Source organism: Archocentrus centrarchus, unplaced genomic scaffold, assembly GCF_007364275.1.
Source record: "Archocentrus centrarchus isolate MPI-CPG fArcCen1 unplaced genomic scaffold, fArcCen1 scaffold_24_ctg1_1, whole genome shotgun sequence".
NCBI classification, from domain to species: Eukaryota; Metazoa; Chordata; class Actinopteri; order Cichliformes; family Cichlidae; genus Archocentrus; species Archocentrus centrarchus.
Window position 1 is genome coordinate 789,396 of NW_022060255.1, and position 11,552 is coordinate 800,947.

At 45.8% G+C, this 11,552-nt stretch overlaps 1 protein-coding gene across 1 annotated transcript; it reads left to right on the top strand.

Moving 5' to 3' along the window:
• Positions 1-522: 522 nt before the first annotated feature.
• Positions 523-9,341, top strand: LOC115775836 (uncharacterized). The gene is made up of 7 exons (XM_030723359.1): positions 523-598; positions 691-732; positions 810-1,079; positions 5,476-5,718; positions 5,815-6,012; positions 7,598-7,663; positions 9,280-9,341. The coding sequence occupies exons 1-7, from the start codon at positions 523-525 to the stop codon at positions 9,339-9,341; spliced, it is 957 nt and encodes a 318-aa protein (XP_030579219.1).
• Positions 9,342-11,552: the final 2,211 nt, after the last annotated feature.

Genomic DNA, 11,552 nt, shown 5'->3' on the forward strand with positions numbered 1-11,552 from the left:
GAGCTGGGTCAGTCCTGTGCTTCCTGAAGTCGATGATGATCTCTTTGGTTTTCATGGTGTTCAGTACCAGGTTGTTCTCTGAACACCAGGCTGTCAACTTCAGGACCTCCTCTCTGTAAGCTGCCTCATCTCCCTTTGAGATGAGTCCGACCACTGTGGTGTCGTCAGCAAATTTGACGATGAGGTTGTTATTATCACTGTATCACTGTGTTCATCTGCTATGATATATTTAACTGAAACTGCTGATCCAAACAAATAATGATTTATAAAAGAAAATCATGAAATTTATCAGGGGTGCTCAAACTTTTGCAGCCCACTGCAGTAGAGGAATCTTGGTGCTGCTGCATTCAGCATCAGTCCTCTCTATGAGATTGGTCCCAGGACCCATGCTATGCTGTTCTTATCTCTGATTAGTTATGCCTCCTTCCACACCAGAAAGGTGATGTTCCACATCTCTACCTCATCTTTGCTGTTCCAGTAACTCAGAGAATATATTCTTCATCATATTTTGAAGTGTTCCAGATGCAATACCAGTTTGCCCTGGGAGACCCTGCCACGGGTCCCTTGTCACCTAAGAACTTCAGATCACTCACCTTTGGTGACTGCTGATCTTTAGTGTGCTTTTACCTTTTGTGACCTCTGAACTTCAGTGACCTCTGACCTTTAGTGACTTCTGTTCTCCTGTTGCAGGTGTGTGTGTGCTGCTGCTGTCTGCACTGACTGTTTCTGCAGGTGAGTTGAAGGAAGTGAAACAATCAGAGACTCCAACAAGAACACAAACACATTTACTCTGTGTGTCTGTCCTCCAGTCTCTCTGTCTGTCAGTCCAAACCTTCAGCAGTTCTTCAGAGGGTCTTCTTCAGTGTCTCTGAGCTGTGTTGATGATGAACAGACAGTTGATGGATGGACGGTGAGGAGGACCAGAGGAGGACTCACTGAGGACTGTGGAGCAGCTGCAGGCTTTGGTAGGGCTGAAGGTTCCTCCTGTGTTCTGGATCGCTCCTTCTCCTCTGATGGAAATTACTCCTGTATAAACTCATCGGGACAGCAGAGCGATGAAATCTCCATCAGTGTTTCAGGTACAGAAAGCGAGACGTTCTCACCTGCGACCAGGGGTGAAAGTAGTTTTAAATTCTTGCCATTACAATGACAAAAAAACACACACACACATTCATATATATATATATATATATATATCCATCCATCCATTCTCTTCCGCTTATCCGGGGCCGGGTCGTGGGGGCAGGAGCCTAAGCAGAGAAGCCCAGGCTTCCCTCTCCCCAGCCACCTCCTCCAGCTCATCTGGAGGGACCCCAAGGCGTTCCCAGGCCAGCCAAGAGATATAATCTCTCCAGCGTGTCCTGGGTCTACCATGGGGCCTCCTCCTGGTGGGACATGCCCGGAACACCTCACCCAAGAGACAGCCAGGAGGCATCCTAATCAGATGCCCGAGCCACCTCAACTGGCTCCTTTCGATGTGGAGGAGCAGCGGCTCTGCTCTGAGCCCTGCCCAGATGGCCGCACTCCTCACCTTATCTCTAAGGGAGAGACCAGCCACCCTTCGAAGGAAACTCATTTCTGCCGCTTGTATTCGTGATCTTATTCTTTCGGTCACTACCCAAAGCTTGTGACCATAGGTGAGGGTAGGAACGTAGATCGACCGGTAAATCGAGAGCTTCGCTTTTACACTAAGCTCCCTCTTAACCACGACAGACAGGTGCAGCGTCCGCATCACTGCAGAAGCAGCCCCGATCCGCCTGTCGACCTCCCGCTCCCTTCTCCCATCACTAGTGAACAAGACCCCGAGATACTTGAACTCCTCCACTTGGGGCAAGAACTCATTCCTGAGCCGGAGAGGGTACTCCACCTTTTCTGGCTGAGGACCATGGCCTCAAACTTAGAGATACTGATTCTCATGCCGGCCGCTTCACACTCGGCTGCGAAACTTTCCACTGCGAGCTGGAGGCCACCCCCTGATGAAGCCAACAGGACCGCATCATCTGCAAAAAGCAGAGATGAGACTCTGAGGCCACCAAGGAAGAAGCCTTCCACCACCTGGCTGCGCTTAGAAATTCTGTCCATAAAAATTATGAACAGAAAGGGCAGCCCTGGCGGACTCCAACACCCACAGGAAACAAATCCGACTTATTACCGGCTATAAGGACCAAGCTCTCACTGCGGTTGTACAGAGACTGAATGGCTCGTAACAACGGGCCAGACACCCCATACTCCTGCAGGACCTCCCACAGGATACTCCGAGGGACACGGTCGAATGCCTTCTCCAAGTCCACAAAGCACATGTAGACTGGTTGGGCAAACTCCCACACACACTCGAATATCCTTGACAGGATAAAGAGCTGGTCCAGCGTTCCACGACCAGGACGACAACCGCATTGTTCCTCCTGGATCCGAGGTTCGACTAACGGATGGACCCTCCTTTCCAGCACCCTGGCATAGACCTTTCCGGGGAGGCTGAGGAGTGTGATCCCCCGAAAGTTGGAGCACACCCTCCAGTCTTCCTTCTTAAAGATGGGGACAACCACCTGGTCTGCCAGTCCAATGGCACTGCCCCAGAGCCCCACGCGATGTTGCAGAGGCCCTACAACATCCAGAGCCTTCAGGAACACAGGGCAAATCTCGTCCACCCCAGGGCCCTGCCACCAAGGAGTTGTTTAACTACCTCAGTGACCTCACCCCCAGTGATGTTCAAGTCATTTCCCTCATCCCCAGACTCTGCTTACACTACAGAAGGCGTGTCAGTGGGATTCAGGAGGTCCTCGAAGTATTACTTCCACCATTCGATTATAGTCTCAATTGAAGTCAGCAGCACCCCACCTGCAGTATAAACCATGTCAGTGGAGCACTGCTTTCCCCTCCTGAGTCGCCAGACGGTTTGCCAGAATCGCTTCGATGTCATCCGAAAGTCTTTTTCCATAGCCTCACCGAACTCCTCCCACACCCGAGTTTTTGCTTCGGCCACTGCCCGAGCTGCATTCTGCTTGGCCTGCCGATACCTGTCAGCTGCCTCCAGGGTCCCACAGGCTAACCAAGCCCGATAGGAGCTTGATGGCTCCCTTCACCTCCGGTGACCACCATCTGGTTCGGGGGTTACCACCACAACAGGCACCAACCACCTTGCAGCCACAGCTCTGAGCAGCAGCCTCAACAATGGAGGTGCGGAACATGGTCCATTCAGACTCAATGTCCTCAGCCTCCCTCGGAATGCTGTCGAAGTTCTGCCGGAGGTGGGAGTTGAAGCTCTCCCAGACTGGGGCTTCTGCCAGGCGTTCCCAGCGCACCCTCACAATACGTTTAGGTGCACCAGGTCTGTCCAGCATCTTCCCCCGCCGCCTGATCCACCTCACCACCAGGTGGTGATCAGTTGACAGCTCAGCTCCTCTCTTCACCCGAGTGTCCAGAACATACGGCCGCAGATCTGATGATACGATTACAAAATCGATCATCGACCTGCGACCTAGGGTGTCCTGGTGCCATGTGCACTTATGGACATCCTTATGTTCGAACATGGTGTTTGTTATGGACAAACTGTGGTTTGCACATAAGTCAAACAACAAAACACCCTTCGGGTTCAGTTCGGGCAGGCCGTTCCTCCCAATCACGCCCCTCCAGGTCTCACTGTCATTGCCCACATGAGTGTTTAAGTCTCCCAGCAAGACTGTGGAGTCACCAGATGGAGCACTCTCCAGCACCCCGCCCAGTCATTCGACACATAAGCGTTCCCCAGCCCGTAGGCGCAGGGAAACTATCCTCTCATCCACCGGTGAAAACTCCGACGTGCAGGCAGCAAGCTGGGTGGATACAAGAATACCCACCCCAGCTCGTCGCCTCTCACCGAGGGCAACTCCAGACTGGAACAGAGTCCAGCCCTTCTCCAGGAGACTGGTTCCAGAGCCCGGGCCATGCATTGAGGTGAGCCCAACTATATCTAGCTGGTATCTCTCAACATCACGCACTAGCTCAGGCTCCTTCCCCACCAGAGAGGTGACATTCCATGTCCCAATAGCCAATCTCGATAGCCGGGGATCGGTCTGCCAGGGCCTCCGCCCTCGGCCACCGCCCAACACACACTGCACCATTACACCTTAGAAGGAAGTGCAGGTCACCAAAATGGGAAAAACTGTAGTGGGGGATAAACTTCCAAATTGATGTAGGGTTTTTTATGAAGTTTTGAGCCAAATTAATTTTAAATGTGTTATTCATGGTGGTAAAGTCCAAAAAATTAAGTCCTCCAGATTCATATCTATTCATTACAACACTTTTTCTTATATAATGTGTAAGATTCCTCCATAAGAAGTTGAAAAGCATTTGATCAATAGTTTTACCATCTAGTTGTAGTCCCTCTGCTGTAGTTAATAACACTCTGCCCACAAAGATAAATCTCTCTGTAACCACTGATTACGTTTCTTTTGAGTTTTCTGAATGATTGGAGTGAAGTTTAAGGAGGATCTTAATTTTTGATTCTTGGTGATCACAAGGCCCAAATATGTACCCTCCTCTTTTACCATAATATTGCAGATGGACTGGGCATCACAGTTTTTGACTGGTAGCAGTTCACATTTTTTAATATTCACACATAAACCTGAAGCCTTAGAGAAGTCATCGATGATATTGAGAGCAATCGGTATTTGATTTGCATCTTTTAGAAAGACTGTAGTATCATCGGCCAACTGACTAATAAAAATATCCCTACCAGCTGTGGCGATTCTTTGAATATTATTGTTAATAACATGAGTTGCGAGAATTTGTGTACAAAATAAAAATAGGTAGGGTGAAAGTGGACACCCTTACCGGATACCTCGTTTGAGGTTGAATCTGGGGGACATTTTAGTTTGATAGAGCTATTGCTGTTAGCATACAGGGTTTGAATGGACTTACAGAAGTCAGTACCAAAGCCAAATTTTTCTAGAGGACAAAAGATGAATTGATGTTCTATTGTATCAAAGGCCTTATAGAAATCCAGGAGGAGAATGATGCTGTTTTCAGCTATCAGTTCAGAGTAATCCAGTACATCCAGTACAAGTCTGATGTTATTTCAGATGTGATGATTTCTCATAAACCTGATTGTGTTTTGTCAATAACTGTGTCCAGGACTGCTTTAAGTCTCTTAACAAGCATATTGGCAAAGATCTTGTAATCATTATTGAGGAGAGAAAAAGGCCTCCAGTTATCAATAAGAAGTACATCCTTGTCAGGCTTAGGAATCCATGTGATGATACCTTAATTAAGGTTTGAAGGGAGTGCACTGTTTTATATGCTTTCTATAAAAACCTGTTGCATAAATTGAGCTAACTGCTTTGAGAACATTTGCAAAATTCTGTAGTTAAGCCATCTGAACCTGGAGATTTATTGATCTTAAGAGAGTCAATGGAATCAAGCAGCTCCTTCAGGGTGAAAGGAGCATCACAGTAATCTTTATCACACTTTGTGTCACTCTGTTGTGTCTCTGTTGGTCAGATAAAACTGTCATCCTGGAGATTCCTGCACTTCCTGTGAGGACAGGAAATGATGTCACTCTCCGTTGCAGAGAGAGGAGCGGTGACACAGCTGCTGCTTTTTTCTTCTTTAATGGACGTCCTGTTGGATCTGTACTTACAGCAGAGCACGTCATCAGACAGGCCACACAGTCTGATGAAGGGCTCTACTGGTGTGCTACTGATATATCTGGACCATCTCCTCAGAGCTTTCTGAGGGTCAGAGGTCAGGACCATGACATCACTTCCTGTTTACAGACATGATCTAACCTGCTGATACGATGATAAACTTACTGAACAGTATCCATCATCTCTCCTACAGATTCTCCTCCTCCTACAAATTCTCCTCCTCTTACACACACAAGCTCAGACTCCACTCCTCCTCCTATGAACACTTCCTCACCTCTCACCTCCTTTCTCACAGCACTCATTGGAGGCCTTCTTCCTGTGGTTCTTCTGGTTCTGGTTGTGGTTCTAGTTCGAGTTTCTTTCCAGTACAAGAAAAAAAATGAAGAAAATGGTATGAATTCTCTCAGATTCACCTGCGAATCTTTGTCACAAAAACTGTTCAGTTTAAATCCAAATGTTTCCATTCTTGATGATGTAGGATTTGAGCTGCTGTTTTATATATTTTGATTTGTTTTCATGAAGCTCCAGATGTTTCTGTGGGTGATGGTCTGGACTGCAGGCAGGCTAGCTGAAATATTTCATTTCAACTTCATTTATATAGCACCAAATCACAACATCAGTCATCTCAAGGTGCTTTATATTGTAAAGAAAAATCATCAGTAGCTGGAGTAAATCTGTTTTCTTGCCGTACATTGGAGAGAATATTCCCAGGAGCAGAGTACGGAGCCCACAAGAGCGCTCTGGCACACGTTCCTCTCATACAGAGTCTCACTTTGTGAACCAGAATAGCCAAGATGTTAGCAGACGAGGTGATGAATGTTGTAAATAAGTCCTCAGGGGTTTTGGCCTTGATCTGCATGAGCTCATCTCTGGTGTAAGAACATCTGGTTCTATGGCAAAAGACAAATGGCAAAATTCACAAACAAACCAGAGACAGATCACAGCAATGCACTGAGGCAGCGTCACAGGTGTTATTCTACTCATGACCTTAGCCCTGTTGTTCTTATCCACCTTCAGTGGTGTCTCCTACTGGGACTCTGGGACTTCTAATCTATATAAAGCACAGATGTTCCTGTTCCAGCCCCTTCACAGTATCTCTCAGTGTACGCTGACATTCTGTTACTATGAGCTACTATGTGTCTCAGAGACACTTGGCACCGTCTGCAGCTTGGGTCCAGTGGATGGATCTGGTTCTTAGGGCCTGTTCTTGTGCTGTCATGATCAGATCCTCTGTGGTGTCCTGTAAGTCAGCCTTTTCTAGCCTCTGGTAGGATTTTTGATATCAGGATATGTTGATGTCTGTCAATCGTACATTTCGTTCAGGCGCGCCCATCCTTCCTCCTCCTGCTAATCATCATCATGTGTCTTGAGCTGCATGAGGCATTCTTGGAGCAGCTCATCTCAGGGGCCATCTTCCTCATGTATTTGTGATGCTTCACATTTTATCCTGGATTCTGTTTCTGACACTCACTAATCTGCACTCAGAGCTTGTTCCTGTATAATGTTGTCAGGAAAAAATGTGAACACTTTGACAAAATCATGATAGAGGAACAGAGTGTTTTGGTGAATCGATGATGGCCTAGTTTAGAGAACTCACTGAGGCCTCTGAATCGATCTGCCAGAATGAAGGTCAGATTGTTTTCTGCAAACTGCAATAGTACAGCGGTGTACGAGTAAAGGAGACTGAATGTTCTACAGCTTCAGGCACAAAGCAGCGCTCGAATCACTGATTAACCTAAAGTGCGTGACTGTGGGAGGAAACCAGACAGAAGCCACGCAGACCCAGGAAGAACATGCAAAATCCACATGGGAAAGCAACCTCCACTTCCTGTGTGAGCTCACAGTTCTAACCAGCATGCATCATGACCCTCACAGAGCAGAGTTTCAGCTCCAGGGTCAGTTTGGACAAGCTCAGCTGAAACTGGACCAACTGTGAGGTTCTTCCAGCATCAGTTCATTCATATCTCTGTGTGCAGGTGCTGCTGAGCTCACCTATGAGCAGGTGGTCATCAAGGACCAGAGGAAGGCTGGCAGGAGGCGAGGTAACCATGACAACAACAGCACACATTCACCATTACAAAATGTTATAATTTAATAGTAAAACTTGTCTGTGTGTGTGTGTGTGTGTGTGTGTGTGTGTGTGTGTGTGTGTGTGTGTGTGTGTGTGTGTGTGTGCGTGTGTGTGTGTGTGTGTGTGTGTGTGTGTTACAGAACAGTCAGCTGATACAGGTGTTGTGTATTCATCAGTGAGAGCAGGTAACATTTCCATCATGAGTCTGTGAACAATGTGAACTTTTCAGTTTCCAGTTTAATTTTATTTACAGAGATGAAAATAAATATTTGATACTCTGCTGATTTTGCAAGTTTCCCACCTACAAAGTATGAAGTGGTCTGTAATTATTATCATAGGTACACTTCAACTGTGACAGACAGAATCTAAAAAATCACATCGTTTCTCAGTGCACGAGTTCCAGGCATACAGATTATATCGACTCACAATGTGATGAGCTGTGTCCAAATCCTGTGAAGGACCCGGCCCAGGTAGACCGGGTCCTTCACAGCCCACGAAGACCGCAAAGAGCAGCTGTGAAATTGGACGGTCTAGTCTTCATATCAGCTTCACCTGCCCTCACCTCTCTAGCTCATGTTGCCTAGCAACTGTGAGTGTGAAGCACAGCTGTGTAGAAGCAGCTGGTTAAACAGAGAATGAACTTTTTCTCCTTTTTGTGGTTTAATTTTAAGTCTTTAATTCAAAATAAGCTGTTAAAACAAGCATGACAACATCAAGGAATACAGCTGAGAGAATGATTCATTTCCAACTATATTAAGTGAGACATTAATGTAGAATAAAACTATCCAGTTATGATGCTTAACTTTAATTTCAGGAGGTTGCTTATCACAGGAGCACTTCCACCCTTGTTGGTCTGTGGTGGGAAAATAAACAATATTTTGAAATTTAAGTTAATGTAAATTGATTCATTCATCAACCAAACTTAAATAATATTTATTATGTTAAATATTTAAATGTGATTAAAATGCGATTATTTCGATTAATTAATTACAAAGCTTCTAATTAGATTAATTTTTTTAATTGAGTCCCACCCCTAATATAAACACAAGGGGAGGGAAGAAATCCTCAGTGGATTTTGGAAGTCTCCCAGCAGCTGGTTCCACAGAAGAGGGGCCTGAAAGCTGAAGGCTCTGCCTCCCATTCTACTCTTAAGTATCCTAGGAACCACAAGTAAGCCAGCAGTCTGAGAGTGAAGTGCTCTGTTGGGGTGATATGGGACTATGAGGTCTTTGAGATAAGATGGGGCCTGATTATTCAAGACCTTGTATGTGAGGAGTTTGTTTGTCTCTCAACAGGAAACTGAGGACACACTCAGCCTGATGGACGACCTTCATCCTTCACTCTGCTCCTCTTCATTTGTTAGCCCTTAATTTTTGGCACACACACCAAATGTAACCAAGCCTTTATTTTCCTTGTAATGGAACTTTGAAACATTCCTAAAATGAAAAAAATTCCCTCAGCTGTTTGTTCAGTAAGTTTCTGATTATTTGTCTTTTCATGTTTCCACCGTGTGTGTGTGTGTGTGTGTGTGTGTGGCTCAGAAACTGTGAGTAATACCTCATACATGAGTATAAAGGTTGTGTTCAGGTTCTTCCAGTTTCCTGTGGATAAGCAGAGAGCAGCACTGGAAGAAAGGATTCTGGGATTGACAGGAAGCAACACACACACACACACACACACACACACACACACACACACACACACACACACACACACACACACACACACACACACACACACACACACACACACACACTGTGGAGTTCAGAGTGGGATTGGCCCTGCTTACACGTTTTGCTGTGTTTCAGCCTCCCGTTTACATGGATATGTTTCAGAAACAAACTGCATCTACACAAAGATGCATGAAACACTGAAAACGATGTAGTTCCCACTGCCAGGCCACAAGCTGGTGGTGTTTTTTTTTGTTTTTTCCAAGCTTGTTTCCAGAACACGCACACACTTAGAGAGGCTGTGACGTGTGAGGCTTTGTGTGGACTGACAATGAGGTTGTATTGCTGCTGCACACAACACTCAAACACAAGAAGAGATCCACTGTGACTCACACTACTCCAAGTTCACTGAAGCACTCATGAATCCTAACCCTAACGAGTATTGTTCATCTGTTAGTGCATGCGTGTAAAACTGTGGCGTTGGCAACCATAGTGTGCATGTGCGAGTGCCCCCGTTTCCAAAACGCACCGTATTTGTGTGTTTACATGAAAAAGGAGGCCGGAGCGTTTCTGAAACTCTGCCCTCTGAACCCCGTTTCCAAAACGAATCGTTTTTCACTCTGTTCTAAACGGGCGGCTGAAACGCATCAAAACGACACAGTTTTCATTTTGAAACAGTGTTGTGTAAACGGGGCCTCAGTCTTTTTCTCTCCTTGTGTGCTGTGTTGGATTAGAGTGTCAGAGGACATAAAACAAAGAAGAGCTCACTGCTTAATGACCACTAAGGTTCAAGAAAACCTGTCGCTCATTTATTTGACTCTTTAAGGACAAACTCCTCATCACAGACACTCAGAAACATTTACACCTACAGTCTGTGGCCAGCTGGGGGCAGCACAAAGCTAACTGTCACCTGTTCAGTCCAAACACACCAGTTTTCCCTGCACTGGATCTGAAAGTGCCTCAAACCTGCATTCCTTCTAATGGCCAGAAGGAGGCGCCTCCTCTGATTTAGAGAGAGGAGTCACAGAAATGTGTAATTTTGGTTTGGTTCTAACTTTTGTGCAGAATCCTGGTTCTGGTTCCAAAAAGCAAAATAATTAAAGTGACACATTAAACTGTGAGTCCACAAAGCTGAGGGTGATGTCACAGCACCACACACACTCCTGTGTAAAAGCATGTTGGTCACACAGGCAGGTTTGGACAGCGTTTATGGTCCTAATAAATGAGATCATCATTTAAAAGCTGCACTGTGTATTTCCACAGGTCATCTCTGACTATATTAAATATGTTTGACCATCTGAAACAAAGTGTGACAAAAACAGAAATCAGGAAGGAGCAGAAACTTTCTCACAGCTCTGGAAATCTTTCCTGTAGATCCAGCTGTGATGGAACAATGTTCCTGATCACCTGGACTTAGGGGAATGTTTCCTGATGGGAGCTGGGCTAATAGCAGCAGGTGGACCACCTCTGACCTCTGCAGGGTCCAGGTATGACCTCCTGCTACCAGCAGTGACCCTGACCCGAGCCAAATGCAGGACTAGTGGAAACCAGTCAGAATGATGAGGTGAGGAGGGAAACTTTGAGTGTCCTCCACCTGTAACACCTGTAACAGCATTCCTGCTGTCTCATTGTTGTTGCTCTGGTGTAAATAATCATGAAGACTGAAGCAGCTGAAGCTGATGAACAGCCTCTGATACTTCCTGACCTCATCAATATCACAGCTTTCTGAACTCTGAATAAAAAGGTTTCAGTTTTTGAGCAGCGTGTTTGAGACACACACACTGGACTGAAACTGCTCCATGACAGCGAGTGGATCTGCCTCCAGGCTGCCTGGAAGAACACTGGAACTAAACTGGGGTCAGGGGTCGTGCACCATTTCCAGGACCACATTCAAGCACTTTTAAGCATTTTCAGGGTCCATTTTCCAGCATATTAAGGAGTCATTCACAATTATCAATGTTTTCCAAAGTGTACAAAAAGTACCCCCCCGAATATTGTACAAAGAAAATGTTGATCTTCTTTCATGACATTTAATTTCTCCTGGTTCTTTGGTATTTTAATGTAACAGGAAGTATTAAAAACATCCTGGTGTTGAAAAATTCCAGAAATCTTGGTATCAACGTTACTCTTTCCTGTCTATTAAAACACTGTAGTACACTGCATGTATGCAAATGTACATGCCGCCACACT

Excerpts from the sequence above, each read along its gene's own strand:
- LOC115775836 (XM_030723359.1), top strand. The coding sequence starts at position 523 with ATGCAATACCAGTTTGCCCTGGGAGACCCTGCCACGGGTCCCTTGTCA. Across the intron at positions 1,080-5,475 it reads AATCTCCATCAGTGTTTCAG|ATAAAACTGTCATCCTGGAG; the intron begins GTACAGAAAGCG and ends TCTGTTGGTCAG. Across the intron at positions 6,013-7,597 it reads GAAAAAAAATGAAGAAAATG|GTGCTGCTGAGCTCACCTAT; the intron begins GTATGAATTCTC and ends CTCTGTGTGCAG.